This window comes from Anguilla anguilla, chromosome 6 (assembly GCF_013347855.1).
Source record: "Anguilla anguilla isolate fAngAng1 chromosome 6, fAngAng1.pri, whole genome shotgun sequence".
Taxonomy (NCBI): domain Eukaryota; kingdom Metazoa; phylum Chordata; class Actinopteri; order Anguilliformes; family Anguillidae; genus Anguilla; species Anguilla anguilla.
In genome coordinates, this window is record NC_049206.1 from 12,231,699 (window position 1) to 12,248,424 (window position 16,726).

The 16,726-nt window shown below is 43.7% G+C and overlaps 1 protein-coding gene across 3 annotated transcripts in view; it reads left to right on the forward strand.

Annotated features, from left to right (window-relative positions):
• Positions 1-2,398: 2,398 nt before the first annotated feature.
• yeats2 (YEATS domain containing 2) overlaps positions 2,399-16,726 on the forward strand; it is a 39,903-nt gene continuing 25,575 nt past the window's right edge. The window contains exons 1-13 of one of the 3 annotated variants that reach the window (XM_035423859.1): positions 2,399-2,762; positions 4,218-4,340; positions 4,460-4,557; positions 4,832-4,924; positions 5,041-5,271; positions 5,534-5,652; positions 8,701-8,862; positions 9,774-9,885; positions 11,900-11,944; positions 12,744-12,942; positions 14,180-14,416; positions 14,687-14,857; positions 16,006-16,106. In XM_035423859.1, coding sequence (XP_035279750.1) covers positions 4,241-4,340; positions 4,460-4,557; positions 4,832-4,924; positions 5,041-5,271; positions 5,534-5,652; positions 8,701-8,862; positions 9,774-9,885; positions 11,900-11,944; positions 12,744-12,942; positions 14,180-14,416; positions 14,687-14,857; positions 16,006-16,106 — 1,668 coding nt within the window. In that variant the 5' untranslated portion in view covers positions 2,399-2,762; positions 4,218-4,240. Of the gene's footprint in view, positions 2,763-4,217; positions 4,341-4,459; positions 4,558-4,831; positions 4,925-5,037; positions 5,272-5,533; positions 5,653-8,700; positions 8,863-9,773; positions 9,886-11,899; positions 11,945-12,743; positions 12,943-14,179; positions 14,417-14,686; positions 14,858-16,005; positions 16,107-16,726 lie in introns of all 3 variants that reach the window. The other 2 variants (XM_035423857.1, XM_035423858.1) reach the window with 2 other exon arrangements.

Genomic DNA, 16,726 nt, shown 5'->3' on the forward strand with positions numbered 1-16,726 from the left:
GAAGCTGAAACTAAGCAGTTTCAAAACTCGCAATGACCTTGTGAAAACATTATAGTAACATTAGTCACCAGAGACATACTTGAAACAAGGTTTTAATATGTGTAACTCTGCTAGAGCATACTGTTTGGCATGGGGTGATTAATAATAAAATGCTTTCAGATACTGTAGCTTTCTCTTATATGCACACCTCACATTAGCTTATTGCTGATAGCCATTTCATTTTAGACATTTTACACACTGACGAATTCCAGCAAGTACCTGGCTCAAGGGTACAATGACAGTATTCCAAGTATCTGAAGAACCCACAAGTCCCGTTCCGTAATGTCTGCTGTGCAGCCTATAATTTAGGCTTTCATCAACTGGCGGGCATGGTTAGGAAGCTGGAATGCCTGGCTCTGCTTTGCATCTGTTCTCCTCGCATAACTGAAAACGAGAGAACCGTCAAGAGGGAATTTGAATATATTGACATCCGAACATCCAAAGGCACTGATTGGCACTGAATCTGTGGAGTAATCTGCATTTATTTGAATTTTGGAGTGTGTTGGACTGCTTTAGCATTGAGCCTTGTCGTGCGATTTACTTTTAAATAGGTTTGCCTGCCATAGACAAATGTTTCCTACCGCAGTTTGCATATGTTGCGTGTGTGAGTGTGTGCGAGTGGGCATTGTTGTGAGTCTTTGCAAATGCTGAGTTGCACCTGTCTCCTGCACTAACATGTTAAGCTCTAAGACTGTGCGTAAATACAAATTACAAAGCGTTGTACATGGTCTTTCATTTCCACTGAATAGGTGGCCTTTAAACTACAGTGTACACAACCTGAACATTCAGCCTGAACCACAGCAGCTACCTATTCATTCCCTACTTCCCAACTGGTAAACCGGTAAATTGTAAATGATAGTAAAAGGTAAATGATGCCTATTTTACTTACTAACTACTGCAACAATCATAATTATGATAAATTATTTACATTTCTAATAGTAATTTTTCTTAGTGTTATTGTTAATATACTGAGTAGGAAGAATCATATCAACACAAAAGAGTCTCTTTTAGTCCATTCTGTTCCGAGTATCAACAGAAGCTGTCCTGAGGCTGAACAGTCACCGCAGGCACAGCTATTTTCTGTGTGGCTTCATTCCTCTTTCCAAACAGCATTGCTCTTTCATACAAGTTATAGCCATGATACGATGCATTGTTCCTGTTAAATCTGCTCTGAGCAACATTCTGTAGTTGAATAAAAGTGTTTGTTTTTTTTCTTCAGGTGGGACTGTAAGACCTTTGTGCTTTGGCATTCAAAAACCAATTGAATGCAGTCTGTTTTGTTGTACACAGCCAAGCTTTGCTAGATTTAACTGATTTAATACAGTTCAGTGCTGCAGAGCTGGAGGCAAAACAGCCATCGTGGTGGGTGCAAGAAGGAGGGGGAGGTTTGGAAAGCTTACAGTAGGCAAAATTTCCTTCTTGGGGTGGTCAAATTTTGATGACAGACATTTCCCACAGAGGGATGGAGGAGGACAGGTCGGTATAGATGTCTTGTGGTAGCTGGCTGTGACTGACTACAATCCTGAAGAACAGACCAAAACACAAACAACATCATAAATCAATCAAAATTGTATTTGCAAAATCAAATAACATTAAAAATTGGACAATAATTGTGCTATATAGCATTACTTTTTCATCAAAAACAAAAATTACGATTCGGCCCCTTCTCCAACAATAAAACGTCACCAACAATAAAACGATTGGAGGTACAGTTAAGTGAAAGGTTGTGTGAGATAAAATACATTTAGGAATTTATAAAATAATAAATTATATAAAAATTCCCTAAAAACGCTTATGTTTTATGATACACATTCCAATAATTTTCTTTTTTAATATGCCAATTTGCAGAAAATTGGCACACATACGTGCTCCTTTGACAGAAATGAACAATATCACGTTTAAACCGCAGATACCCTAAGATGACTGATTTATTTGTCTCTCGTAATTAACATCTTGACATGTGCTGATCATTATCTGAACTTACGCAACTGGATCAGAATAGTCTGGTGTGTTCAGGAATGATCTCATCTACTAAAAGCAGTTCAATTGGGAAAGCTAATTAAGGATTTAACGAACTATAATTACTGTTACCATCCAGGATTTAGTTATGTTCCTTAGCTACTTATCAAATCACAAATAGCCTACGCATAATCATTGTAGTTATCTGAAGTAGCCTATAGCCCTGCGAAATATAGCTAATAAAAATACATTTTGATGGGCGCATTTTATCGATTTTGTTAAATCATACATTATTGAATTAAAAAACGAATTATTATTTTTTGCATCACACATAATTTTTGCATTCATGTGGATTATTTTTATTGTTTATCGCTGATTTATCATGTTTACTGTGAGCGAAGAACTGTTGAAGTAATGTTACCCAGCTAACTCACTGCCAAACAACCTGTTGTTCTGTCACATAAACTGTGGCTGAAAGTCATTACTTCAGAGCGCCCTCAACCGGTTACCAATTGAAATTGCGCGGCCTAGTTCTCTCTGCAATTTCATGGCGCTGAGACCCACTGTCCAAAGAAATCATTGTCTTCGAATAAGGTTTCTCGCGGGTATATTATTTGTCTCAGCGCATTACTCTGCAAACACACGCCACCAGGACCCGGCGAATAATCGTCTTACACCTCCCCGGTTTACACGAGTCACAACACGGCAAACTTTCCCCTTTCGTTCCGGCTGGGTCTCACCGGTTCACGTACCAGGTGCGCAAGGTAGGGTGACTGTCGGGGAGATGGATCGGTGTTATTTAAGATGTATAGCTAGCTGTCAGTCTCGAGATTTATCAGCTAAGGAAAACTGATCAAACGCATAAGCATAGGGCCGTTTCACAAAGTTTAGCTTATGTTTTGGGTGGAAGTTATGTTTAGTTTCCCCGCTATTTAGGCCGCAGGCTTTTATCGGTGTCGAGTAGAGAGGCTATCCGCTTTGTAGCAGCTGTGTTGCTTCCAAACGCGAGCGAGTAATGTCGCTAATGTAATAATGCTAGCTAGCTAAAATACTCATCTTTTAGCCCCTGCTAGGATATGGTAAGCAGTAGTTGTAATACAGCATTTAATTAGCTCTAGCTAGCTAACAACCCAGTTAGTTAATTTGAGTGTCTGTACTGCTGAATTCAAAACAACTGTCTATTAATAACTGGCTAGCATCGAAGACGCTAACGGAGTACTATGCGGCTAGCTAATCATTACTAGCCAACGTTTATGTAGCTAGCTAGTCCACAGAACTAACTTGGCTAACTTGCACAAGTTACTTTTAAGTTAGATAATGCGCACATAGTTCGCGCTCCAAACATGCAGAGTTAAAACGGCAGGTTTATTTTGTAGCTATGTATTGGGATTTTCCCGTTGTCAATGGAAGTTATTACAAGCCAGCTAGCATTATTGTTGCTACATGGCAAGAATATGAGCATGAGACGTTTATTGTGTTTCTAAGCGCTTCAAATGTAGCTAGCAGTTCACTTGGCACCTTCTTCAGTTGAAGCACAGAACATTATTTTAAAAATGTATTTGTGGTGGTGGAAAAGTTTAAATAAAAGTCGTACACAGAAATATATGTTCGTCTATAGTCTCTTTCACGTCCATTGATTTTTATGTAAATATTGCAAGTTACTGTTCTTTACTGAGTTTGCGAGTCGTATTAATTTTGACACATTTTGTGATTACTTTTTTATTGGGCTTCTTATTGTTATACTTCTGAGAGTTAGACCGATGGATATATTCGTAACGTTAAAATATTGACTTGTACTTGTCAGTCCACCAGTAGCGCAGTCTTTCGTAAAACTGATTCATTGTGGTGGTGTAAAGCAAAGTTCCACAATTTTGTGCTGAAACATATTTTAATCACAAGGCTTGTTTGCCTCATTTACAATCTACTGTGTCTGAACTCCAGAAATAGTTCAATTATCAGGTGTACACACTTAAAGAATTTATAGCTTAACAGTGTACAGCTGTATGTCAGTTTATATTTAAAAAAAGCATCACATTAGAAAATATGCATTAGCTACCCGAGAACTGTTCTGACTGATTAAGCATTCTTAAAAAAGCATGGAATAGTATGAAATTTGATAGAGATGCTTTTTACAAATCACACACACTCACGTCCTATATGAGACTGTTAGTTTTTTGGATGGTGAGTCACGCACTTTGTACTGATGGGTTTCTTTGCAGTTGTATCATTTTGAAGAACAGTTATGTCAGGAATCAAAAGGAGGATTGAAGACAAAGACCCAGACTATGAAGAAATATCAGTTGTCCACCAAAACAAACGACATAAGGTCTTGGAGCAGAATGGTAATCCCTCAGTCATATTTGATCTGTATGTTCATTGATGTTTATTTATTTTTAACATGTATCATTCACTCTGTTTATATGCTCTCTGTGCTGTTCATCTTGCTCATTCTATCTTTTAGCTCGGGAAGCAACGGTACAGAAAATTGAAGCCATCATAAAGGATCAGTTCTGCCTGGAAATGAAGAACAAAGAGCATGAGATCGAGGTGATTGGGCAGGTATGTACCATGCTGTAGAAAATATATAAATAGCTATTTTGATCAATGAAGGAATGGCAGGCATCAATGGTGGGTTGTGTTTGCAAACCGTTTGCACCCAGAGCTGTTTTTGCTATGTACTCATATTTAAATTTTAGATGCGTTCTTACCTGACGCTTCGGATGGGCATAATGTTAAATCTGAAATTTCCGTATGAATTGATTGCATCAGTGTTTATTTGGGTGTTAAGGAAATTGCAATAAGCTAACTGTGCTCTGGGTTGTCTTTGCCACAGCGTCTTAATGAAGCGAGGAGGATGATGGACAAGTTGAGGGCCTGCATTGTGGCCAATTACTATGCTAACGCAGGCCAGCCAAAGGTCCAAGAGGTAAGTGTGAGATGAGACATGACTTCCTGTCGGGTGAAACGTTTCGCCGCTCAACAGGCTTAAACTCTCTACGGGAAGTGAGTGCTGATCTATGCGCGCTTTCCTGCTTCCAGCAGTCATCCAAGAGCGACCCCTCGGTCTTCAACCACCCGGCCATCAAGCGGTTCCTGGAGTCGCCCTCGCGCTCCTCCTCTCCCCTCAACCAGGGCTCCGAGACGCCCTCCCTCGTGCAGTCCGAGACGGAGTCCCTGTCCCAGCTGGGCGAGGGCCAGGACCGGGACGGGGAAGGGGGCTGGAGGGAGGAGTCTGGCCGGCCCGAGCGCAGGCCAGGCCGGAACACGGGGAAGGTCAGTGGCAGTGTGGTGTAATGGGTAGGGTAATCAAATGGACTTGGTAACCAAAAGGAACCAAAAAGAAACATCGGCAGGGTGTTATGAGTTATTGCACTTTGAGGCTTAATTAAGCCCAAATTGGGTGATGCTAGCATTAGCTGTCAGTCACTAACTTGTGTATGAACCAAATCAAAGGCTTTTATTATAATTTTTATCTTGTTCCATTTTATAGTCCCTTTTGATGTCTTTCATTTTGCCTTTTCTCTTTGGGCTCAAGGACACCTTTGGAGTTTTGGTCCCGCGGGATGGAGACCAGCGATTCACCTATCACACCACGGGAGAGGACTCGTCCCGCCTCTATGTGAAAAAGACCATCGTTGTGGGAAACGTGTCCAAGTAAGTGTCTTCATTTGAGAATTTGGGCCACTTTCTCTGTGAAGAAAGGCAATCTTTTGTAATTTTATTGCTAAGGAGGTGCCCTTATATACTTTTTGCATGCAGAGACTTACAGGCTAATGTTTTGTTGAGGCAAATCGGGTGAGGGATTCTTGCTGAAGGGTATCGCAGAAGTTTCTGATGTAAGACTCAAACATGCTGCCTTCCAGGTCCACCGTCTAATTATCTTGTGAACACCAAAATTTACTGTGTGAGGAACACCTCTTCATAAAACCGCACTTACATATGATTTCTGACTAGCTGAACTCCTTTTTATTGCACTACCAAAAGAAAAAAACTGCACATAAAAATGTTTTTTGGGCATGTATGCAAATACTGGCTATTTATTTAAAGGCCCATGGTGGTTCTATCCTTGCTTGGGAAGGGGCTTACAAATGTCATCAGTAAAGCCAAATACATTTTTGTTCAGGAAGAAATAAAGTTCCCAGAGGGTGGACAGGTAATTCCTTTCGGAGAAAGAGAGTTGCCAGAGCCTGCCGTTTTATGAAAAGTGACCGAATGATGCACTAGCAGTGGCTCCCCTGTGGAAACATGACTGGAATGCACAAACCCAACCACGGCAGACAGTCGATTCGTTTTAGTCTAGACGAGGCTTTATGGCTAGCTGACAGAACAAGCAGACAGGGACTTGCCTGGCATTGGGAAAAGGCAGTTAAAAACACAGAATGGCGGCAGCCTTGCTGATGTTAGGAACAGGCTGTTGCCAACTCGGTTCACTCATCGAAGTAGAGGCAAGCATGTCTTTCAAAGTGTACCTCTTTTCATGCTCACGCAACATAAAGTTATGTGTACACAACATACAAAACAGTGCATACATACAAAAAATGTTCACCTACAAATGTACGTACCAGAACTGTGTTTTGCGATATCCAAAACAAAACGGTGATTGCTCTTTGTCAACCTTGCTGACAGGATGTTCATGGCTAAAAGCAGAGGCTTGGTAAACTGAGTCACTATGACAGAATAAACACATTTCTCCCAGGATTTTCCCTCCTGACCCAGTTTTCCTAGTTTGCTTTTAAAAGTTTTCTGTGAGTCATTTTTGATTTCTGGCAGATGTGCAGTTTTGTATAGTTCTAACAACAGTGATCACCCAGCAACTTTCCACCAAAACGAAGTTTTAATCAGAAAAAAAAAAATATCATCTTATGCTCTACTGGTGAATTTTTTTATTTTTATTTTTTATTTTTTTTTAATTTTTTGCATTTTTGTAATGCCCCGTTGTACAAGTTGGCCTGTGCCACAATTTGGGAGGGCATGGCAGAGCACGCGAATCCTCTGAAACGTGTTGCCAGCGGCCATGTCCTTTCGCTCTGCAGTCTTGCTGAGATGCGCCGCTACTGTGCCAGAGCACCACGTTCTTAATGCGGCCGGTGCAGGCAGAACCGCTGTGACTGATGGACCGGAGAAACAGGACGTAGAGCCCTGCACATGACTTTTCCCCGCCTGCTGTACATGCAGGCAACGTTTTCTTTCCTGTCCCACACTCCCCCAAAACATACACCTGTTCTGGCTTGTGCATCGTCCTACTGTAGGTTTTTGGGATTTGCACCAACCTGTACGATATTAGAATTACTGCATTAAATAAACCCGACCAGATTTTATATGCAAAATACAAATTTGTTAACGAATGGGCCGTCATGTGGAAACATTTTATTGAATTAGCCTCTATTAGCCTCTGTAGAAACATGAGTATCTAAACAATGAGCAACTAATGAAAAGCCTGCGTCTACAAAGTTCAGAGAACTTCAGCTCATTTATTTAAACATAAATGTGAATATTTTTTGAGAATTAAATAGAAAGATGAAAGATGAATTGAGCTGGGGTTTTTTAAATTTTTTTATTTTTTTATAAGTATGAATTTCAATGAAATTTGATCAGGAAATTTGTCAGGAAGTTACTGTAGCTTGCCGGAACATAATCCTGGTGTAGGATTAACTCAGTTGCGTCATTCTTTCGCTGTGCGTCAAACCCTCTTTCGGAGTAAATTTGTCCTGCGCTTGCAACGGTTGTTTCAGGTCCCACAGGTCCCGTTCCCGTGGGATCCATTTTTCGTTGTAGGAAATCTGTGGAAAGTACCTTGCCCACCCCCCACCCCTACCCCCAACCCTGCCCCGCTGCTCACTGTACCTGCCTGGTGGGTCTGTCAATCACAATCAGCACTGTGGGATACTTTTATTAGCAGTTAACTTCTACGATATTTTACTTCTGGGTCTTCAAATAACTAATATAAATTATTATTCAAAATGTCAATAAGTGTTTTAGAACAGCCCACAGAATATGCGTAGCTAGAAATCGCAAGCGCAAGCCAAGCAAATTAACCCTTAGAAATGATTTTCACATCCGACTGAACCCTTACCTTTGTGCCTCTGACTATCGTCGAATTACCGTAGGGATCTTAAGGGTGTATGTTTTGGGGTAATTCAGGATACGGGTTATTGGTCTCGCTCATTTAAGTTCAGCTTGGAGGGTTTCTGATGACTGTTAATCGACTGTGCTTTGAGGTAACCCGGGCTTGTCTCGTCTTGACACGGATCGTCTGCTTTAAGTGCTCTTGGATGGTAACAGGCAGGAGGGAGGGTGGTGAAATCAGCAAGCGTGCGCTCTGTGCTGCCAGGACCATCACGGTCACATGGTGTGCTCCTGCCTATCCGCACTGTCCCTCTGACAAAAACAAGAATGTCAGTTGAAAATGATTGACACGGACAGTGTTTTCAAGGGCGCTTCACCACACCCCTGTTAATCCGCCCGTTTTTTTTTTCCTTTTTCATTTGCTCTCTCCCGCTCTCCCTCCCTCTCCCTGCCTCTACCTTCACCCTTCCTCTTTGTTTTCCCTTCTTCCCAACTTTTTTTCCTCCCTGTTTTCTTCCCCGTTTTGTGTTTCTTCCCTTTTCTCTCTCTCTGTCTCCCTTTGTCTGTCTCTCATTCTCTATTTTTGTTCTCCTTTCCTCATTGCCCTCGGTGTCTCTCTTTGTCTCTGTGTCTCAGGTACATCCCCCCAGATAAGAGAGAGGAAAACGATCAGTCCACGCACAAGTGGATGGTGTATGTGAGGGGCTCCCGGAAGGAGCCCAGCATAGACCACTTTGTGAAGAAGGTCTGGTTCTTCCTGCACCCCAGCTACAAACCCAATGACCTTGTGGAAGTCAGGTGTGTGTGTGAGTGTGTGGTTTTGTGTGTGTGCGTTTGTGGGAGGCACGTACTTTTGTGTGTTTGTGTTAATGTGGACACGCACTTTGTGTGTTTCACGTGTGTTTTTGAGCAGAGACTCAAAGGATATTGTTTTTAGGCCCGGGGGGCATCTCGTATGTCTCCAGACTGTTAACCACATATTTTGACATGGAAAATTACAGGGAGCAAATAAGACGTGTCTGTATATGCACTTTTAGGCATGTCTCATATGAAGAATAGCTCTCTTATAAAATATGTTTAGACGCCCCCCACTTCATGGCTCTGGCGTTCACTCCTATAAACGCCACAGCAGACATTTTTTGACCTGTTATAATCAGGTATCAGCTATTACCACCAGACCAGTTATTTCCAGTTCTCCTCAGCGTGAACGCAAAGCGTTTTCCTACGCAGTTCTTCCCAAATCCATTTCTATTTTTGCCGCTCTTCTGCCTTTATGGCAGCGTTCTTTTTCCAAGTATTTCACTCACTCAAGAATTCACTTTGGTCCACTTCAGAATAACAACATACTTTCCTCCCCAAAAGTAAGCCTTGCCTTATCATTGCCCCCTTGTGGATTTGGAGGGTAATGCATGCAGTTTCTGCACTATAATTAGAGCCATAGTGTACAGTAGATATACAGCAATGGCACGTGAAGCCATTGCACCACACAGTACGTAGTATAGTTTGGGTTAGTAGGATCAGCCTGGAGGTTGTTTCCCAATGATTAAAAATAACAACAAACCTTTTTGGGTGACACGTCGTACATAAGGTTGTAATGACACTCGGCTTAAAAGCTCCAGTTTTGACAGCTGCAAACTACATTTTTGCCCCTCCCTGCGCACTAGGAGATTTGTCAGTGGATTAAATTGTGTTAATTTGCATGTTTTCAGCGAGCCTCCCTTCCACCTGACCCGCCGTGGCTGGGGAGAGTTCCCTGTCCGGGTCCAGATCCACTTCAAAGACCCCCGCAACAAACGCATCGATATCATCCACCACCTGAAGGTGAGCTCTTCTGTGCCACCGGTCTCTGTACCATTCCACCTGAAGGTGAGCTCTTCTGTGCCACCGGTCTCTGTACCATTCCACCTGAAGGTGAGCTCTTCTGTGCCACCGGTCTCTGTACCATTCCACCTGAAAGTGAGCTCTTCTGTGCCACCGGTCTCTGTACCATTCCACCTGAAGGTGAGCTCTTCTGTGCCACCGGTCTCTGTACCATTCCACCTGAAAGTGTGCTCCTGTGGGCCACCCATTTCAGTCATTTGCCACCTGACACCTGACTGCCTTTTTACCGCTTCTCAATGACATTCAGTTCTGTTCAGTATGCTTTATTGCCATGAAATACATACAGTGAATATTGCCAAAACATTATCTATTACGTATAAAAAAAGACATTTCAAATAGTGAAAAACACACTTGGATGAAAGAAGTTCATTATTAACTGTAATTGTAATATTTCCAAGTTGAACAGATTGTAATATTTCCAAGTTGAACAGATTGTAATATTTCCAAGTTGAACAGATAGTGCATTGTATTGTTTATCTGTACAGTGGTTATATTCTTACCAACATATCAACTGAAGTTTGACCACCTTTGTTCAACTGTTCACAATAATCTACCGCCTGGAGGTGAGATTCCGTCTTACAGTGGTTTCAGTAATGTGCCACCTCGTTTATACTGCTGGCTTCAGTAATATAGGACACTATCTGACGTTGGGACACCTTTTGTACCACCTCATTATTGTCGCTCCTCTCAGTTCCTGTGCTTACTGCTATTTCCACCTTACCTGTGCTGTTCTCTATCTGTTCAAAACTGGCCACAATTAGGAATAATGCAATCATTCTAATAGATTTGAATTGTTCTGCTTAGTAGACATCTGTTTCCATGGCGACTTGCTTTCTTTTGACGGGTGCTTTTCACTCAGGCTGTGTGGGTTAAGTACCCTGCTCTAAAGTACAGGCCCACCCGACAATCATATCCTTCACAGTTACATTCCTTCACCCTTACGAGGCACCGTCATGTAGCAGCTTGACTTGGTTTAGCTCCCTACGTTGTTTAGTGTACTGCGTATCTCACTATAAAGATACATTCATAAATGGAGATCAATTTGAATATGTGAAGCATGCAAATGTTATCCTGCTTTCAGTTACATTTTGGTTAACGTACGCCTTATCGGACGAGCGGGAGACTTGATTTTGGCCGCCAGCCAGCACCGGTGTTGCCACACTCTCGGTTCTGAACTGGTGGTACTGTAAGAGCCTTCTGCCTTGGGGTTGGAGTGTTTGTTGGAGGGAATGGTGCAGATGTAAGTGTGGACAGGGACTGCTCAAAGCTGTAATTGAAACAGGATGTCAGATGTTATTACAAACTCTTTATTTACGTGTCAGAAGGCTGGGGATTGCTCACTGTTGACAACTGGTAGTCTGCCTTTGCCTGCAGTGCTTTCTCATTTTTCTTTTAGCTCAAGTGACAGGCAGCACAAAGTATATTAGGACCCATCGCCCCAAATCAACATTCCCTTCAGTCTTTGCAAGTCTGTGTTAGGTGTACAGATGTTTTGAATAGATGAAAAAAGAAAAATTTTGAATGTATTTGTACACTTTTGCTTTTTGGCTCAAAGGTCCCATTGGCTTGCGGTCGAACACCACAGTAGCGTCTAATGAGGGGCACATAGTTCTTTTTCAATAAAACACGTCTTTTAACACTTTCAAGGGTATGTTTTTTTGGAATTTTTTTAAAAGATTGTAAGTCAGTGTTCTAGAACTCCATTGTTTTTAGTTGCCAGCAGTGATTATGACATCAGCATTAGAGTTCTCAGTTAAGAACATTCTCATCACATACACGTGATCTTACACATTAAAGGGTTAATAATATACCAATGCACAGGGGCTTTTCAGGTCCGTTTATGTAGCAGGCCACCATTACAGTCCTCCTGATAGCTGATGCCAGCAGCTGACGCCCTCTTATTTTTACGTTCTGCCTCGGCACAGTTTGACGACCGCAACTCTTGTTTCCGCAGCTGGACAGAACCTACACGGGCCTGCAGACGCTCGGCGCTGAAACGGTAGGCTGTCCACTCCCTGGTGCCTGACTGAGTTATGCGAGCAACAAGTGGCACCAGTGTGCCGGAATTAATCATTAACTTTGCGCAGCGTACTGTACGCGCCATATGAGCCTGCTGAAGAGGGCACGTTCTGCTTCTGCTGCTGGTGTCTGGCTTAAGCAGAATGCTTCACAAATATGTTTTCAGAAATATGCTGATGAATCATTGTATTGATAAATATCGTATTGCCTGCACAGTTTGAACAAAATGGAACCTTGGACATGTAGCTTAGGCCTGGAAGGGTCTGTGATCCTACAGTACTGCCCCCAGTTGTAATTGTTTAATGGTAGTCATTTCTTAGAAATACTGGTTCTGCCATTGTAAATCATCTGCTGATTAAATTCTTGATACTGGGCAGTGAATTCTTGTGGAGAAAAACCTATGCATCTATGTTTTTACAGAGCTGCAGGTAAAGTCACTGTGCTTAAAATGTATTCCACAACCAAGTCTTAGCTATGGACTTGACATTATTTTGATGCAGTCCCCAAACATTGCTCTGCTTTTGCCTATTATGCACTCCCCAGGTGTGTGTTCAATTTGTAGTTGCTGATAGGAAATGATGTTCCGATATCCTTAAAGCGCAGTCAGAACTTGCCCACATCCTGCTGTGGACCTCATCTCCCATGAGCACCACTTGCTGTTAATGCCCGTTGCCATATTTTCCGTTGGCTAGTGGATACCTGTCAGCACATTTATAGCTGAAGCCTGAGAATTTGACACGTCTCACACCTTTTCTCAACCCTCTATGTATGTTCGTAAGGTTGTGGATGTGGAGCTGCACCGAAACTCTCTGGGGGAGGACTTGGTCCCCTTTCCTTCCTCCTCATCCTCCCAGCAGACGAGTGCTGTCCACACCCCGGGGTCCTCCTCTGGCCCCGCCCAGACGCCTGGGCCCTCCGCACGGCTGCCCGCCTCCCCTGTGCGCCACGCCCCGGACGCCCACGGCGTCTTGGAGAAAGGTGTGCGCCATGGCTTTGCCTTATTCCTTTAGCAATAACGTTAACATTTCTTTTATTCTGTGTACATCATATTGCCAAATGGGAAATCGTGTGTCAATTTAAGTACACAAATGTAGTTCATTCATCATTTGCCTGATCTGCAGTATGAAAATGAGTAGTACTAGACCTAGTAATTAAGTGTCAACAGGAAGTAGTATCAGGTACTACCTACCTACCTACCTTTCTGTGCTGTTTCACAAATATAGACAGCATTTCACCAATGACCCATTAGCTCAAGTACAGAGTTGTTGGTAAAATTCAATTTCTGTATGTACTGAATTGATATAGTGACACATCAAATACTTGAGGACATTGTTTCACTGGGGAATGAATGGAATGCTGCCCAGAAGAAAACTTCCTGGATGAGTGACAAAATCAGGATCTTCGTAGGCGTAACACAGAAAAAAAGTTCTAGGAGAGCTTGAAATATGTCAGCCTGAGCTGATGGATCGAAAGATAAAAAATAGCCATCTAAAGATAGGGATTTCGTCCAATTCTTTTACGCAAACCTATATATAATGATGAGTGTTTAGCCATCTGTTAGATTATTGATCAGTTGTTTGCTTTTATGACCAACATTAAACATGAGATTAACCCACCAAACTTTATTGTTTGGTCTTTAAGTCAGAGAGTAATTGAATCACAGTTTTTAAAGTGATAAAACATGACTGATAACTCCACAGTTGTCAGTGGTGTGCCAGGTTTGAGTTGAATGTGGAAGGAAAATGCAATACCCCATTTTTGGGGATGTTACACTCTCCTGTGAAGTGGCATGGGATTCCTTCTTTCCTTTATCCTTTAATCCCTGTATGTTGATAAGGGAGCATTTATATTGATTCCTGTAATTAAGTGTGTATTTTTATCGTTTCGTATCACGGTACCGTACGAAACGATAAAAATACACATTTAATTACAGGAATGGGCTTTCTGCGAAGGCGGATACGAGGAGACGATTTGAACATGAAGCGATGGCTGAGAACAAATGAGAAGTTAGTTTCACCATCGTAATCGACGGAGAGCTTTTCACTGCAGGCTGAGCAGCCAGAAGCGTGTGCTGTTTGCCGTAGCGTGGAACCGCTGGGAATGAGGCTGGTCCGAGGGGCTGGCTGCTCAAAGCGGAGCTTCGTTAGCGACAGGCTAACCCGGCGGCTTCCCCCGGCCGCCGCCTTCACGTCCGTGTCCCTGTCACCCTCCCCAGGCTGCGCGATTAAGACCGAGGCTGGCCGATCCAGCGCCTACGACCCCCTCTCCACGGAGCGCACGCCGTCCCGGCCCAAAGTCACGGAGAAGATCACTCTGGGTTCCCACGGCAACTCCGCTTTCCAGCCAATTACAGCTAGCTGCAAGATCGTCCCGCAGGGGCAGGTGCCCAGTCCTGCGGAGTCTCCCGGGAAATCGTTTCAGCCAATCACAATGAGCTGCAAGATCGTTTCAGGTACCGCTTTGGTGTGGATTAAAAATGTTTTGTCTCTTGTCTAGAGTAGCCATAATAAAATAGGAAAATACAAATTTAACTGAGAATTGTTATACAAACAATTACCATGGCTTTCTCTTTTGGGGGAGAGAACACATGCGAAGACCTTGTGGACGCACCATGCAATGGGAGGTTTAAAAGGGCGTAAGATCCCTGGACTTAGCTCAAGTTGTCATCAGCACTTTTTTACCCAACACCTGCAGCTTTGCTGTTGTTTCTTTTTGGCTCCAGGCTCCCCCATCTCCACCCCCAGCCATTCGCCCCTTCCACGAACCCCCACCTCCACCCCTGTGCACACAAAGCAGGGCGCCTCTGTCATCAACAACCCCTACATCATTGTGGACAAGCCCGGGCAGGTCATCAGCATGGCCTCTGCTGCTGCCGCTGCCGCCTCCTCCGCAGGTACGCTGCTGCCCCCTACTGGTAGCTCAGCTCAGCACACCACCTCCCACTCCCCTTACAAGTGGTGTTAAAAAAAGGCACTACACAACCAACAACAGCCATATTAGTAATGACAGGAATACATTTCCAAGTGAATTTATTAGGCTGCCCAAGAGTAATAGTATATTTTTTTAACTTAATTGGTTCAGACAAATCAGTTTCTGCCTTGAACAAACATTTCAGTATGGTGTAACATTTCTGTTTCGCAAGCAGCTATGATGTGAGTTAAGCCACAGCGCTTACTCATGCTGGTGTCACTGTCTCAGCCCTGATCGGTTTGCTTGGCTTAACAAATCCTGTCCCCTCTAGCGCAATTCTTTCTGCAGCAACAGGCTTTTCTGTGGCAGACTTCCACTGCAGAAGGGAGGGAGAGGGAGAGAGGAAAATGGATGGAGGGAGGGAGGGGGAGAGAAATTGATGAATGCCACTGTACCAAGGCCTGCGGCATGAAAGAGTGGGTGTTTTTTTTTTTCGTTTATGAGGAATTGCGCAGTGTGAATCCAGACCCTCGGCCTGAGGCTGAAGCTCAGGAAGCCCCTCCCTCCCTAGCCTTTAGCCCCCATCGGCCAGCTTCCCCCAATCCCCCCACCCCCTCCCCCTCCGCCCATACCTGACTAAACATCATGCTTTAATGTGAAGCTGTCATGTGTTGTGACGTACAGTGAGATGGCAGTATAATATCAGTTTCCATGGTGACGAGGCTGCTGTGCTCAGCGGTCGAGTGATGCGAGAGATTAAGGGGTGGATGAATAAGTCTGCAGAGGAGGAAGATCAGGAAGGTGTGTGTGTGTGTCTGTGCGTTTGCGTGTGTGCGTGCGTGCGTGTGTGTGGTTTGGGGTTGGAAATCAGTGAATCCACAGTACTATTAGCTGCAGTTAACTCCACTTTGCTTCAAGTGACTCGACATTCCCATACATCACATCTCCCAATTTCAGCCTCCTTCCTCCCCTCTCAATACTCACAGTACCAGGGAAATTGAAAGCTGCTGGAGGTTAATACATTTATTGCAGTCATTCATTTTGTGGTGTGCTCCAGGGAGCCGCCGCTCTCGCATCTCTGGCGCCACCGTGTGGCCGCTGATAATGGGTGTCACTGGGTTCCTCCCGCAGGGAGCCCGACGGCGAAGCAGACCGCTGCTACCCAGGGCCAGGGCACGAGGTCTCCGGCCCCGAAAATGCACGCCGGCAGCTTCCTGTCGTCCGGGGTGAAGGTAAGTTTCCCACAATGCTCTGGGCCTGGCTGCGCGTCCGCGCTTGGAGACGGAACACATCGCATAACCTTGACCTTAGCAAGGCCTCGGGGATTCTTAAAGAAATTTCACACCTTTCTCCTAGTGACTACAACAGCTAAAGCAAAGTTTTATATTAACATCTCAAAAGAAATGCTTCCCCATCATATCAGTGAGGTTTCAAGGTCTACCCTCCATGTTTGCATAAAACATAACTGCACAAACTGTTGTGCCAGCAATGCAAACAGAAGTTAGTAGCTGCAGTTTTACAGGAGGGCTGAAGTCTCCTTTGAATGTCTTTCCACACCTTTGCTCTTTATCAGCCCTCATTGGCTGATTGACGTAGCCCAGGCAACCGTGCTGTGTTTATGACACAATGGTTTGTCACATGATGCTTAATGCCACTCTCTTGCTTCGGGCTACCTTCTCAGTCTCATAGTAAAACAGGACGCAGTGCCTTCTGCCACTGGCCTTGTGTGATTTTCATTATGTTTACCAGCCACAGACAGCTTTTGTGTGGAGTGCTCAAGACAAAAAAAAAACACACTCTAGCCCCAGGGAAAGCTATTGTGAGCTAGCTGCCCGTCTGACTGACTCTGCAT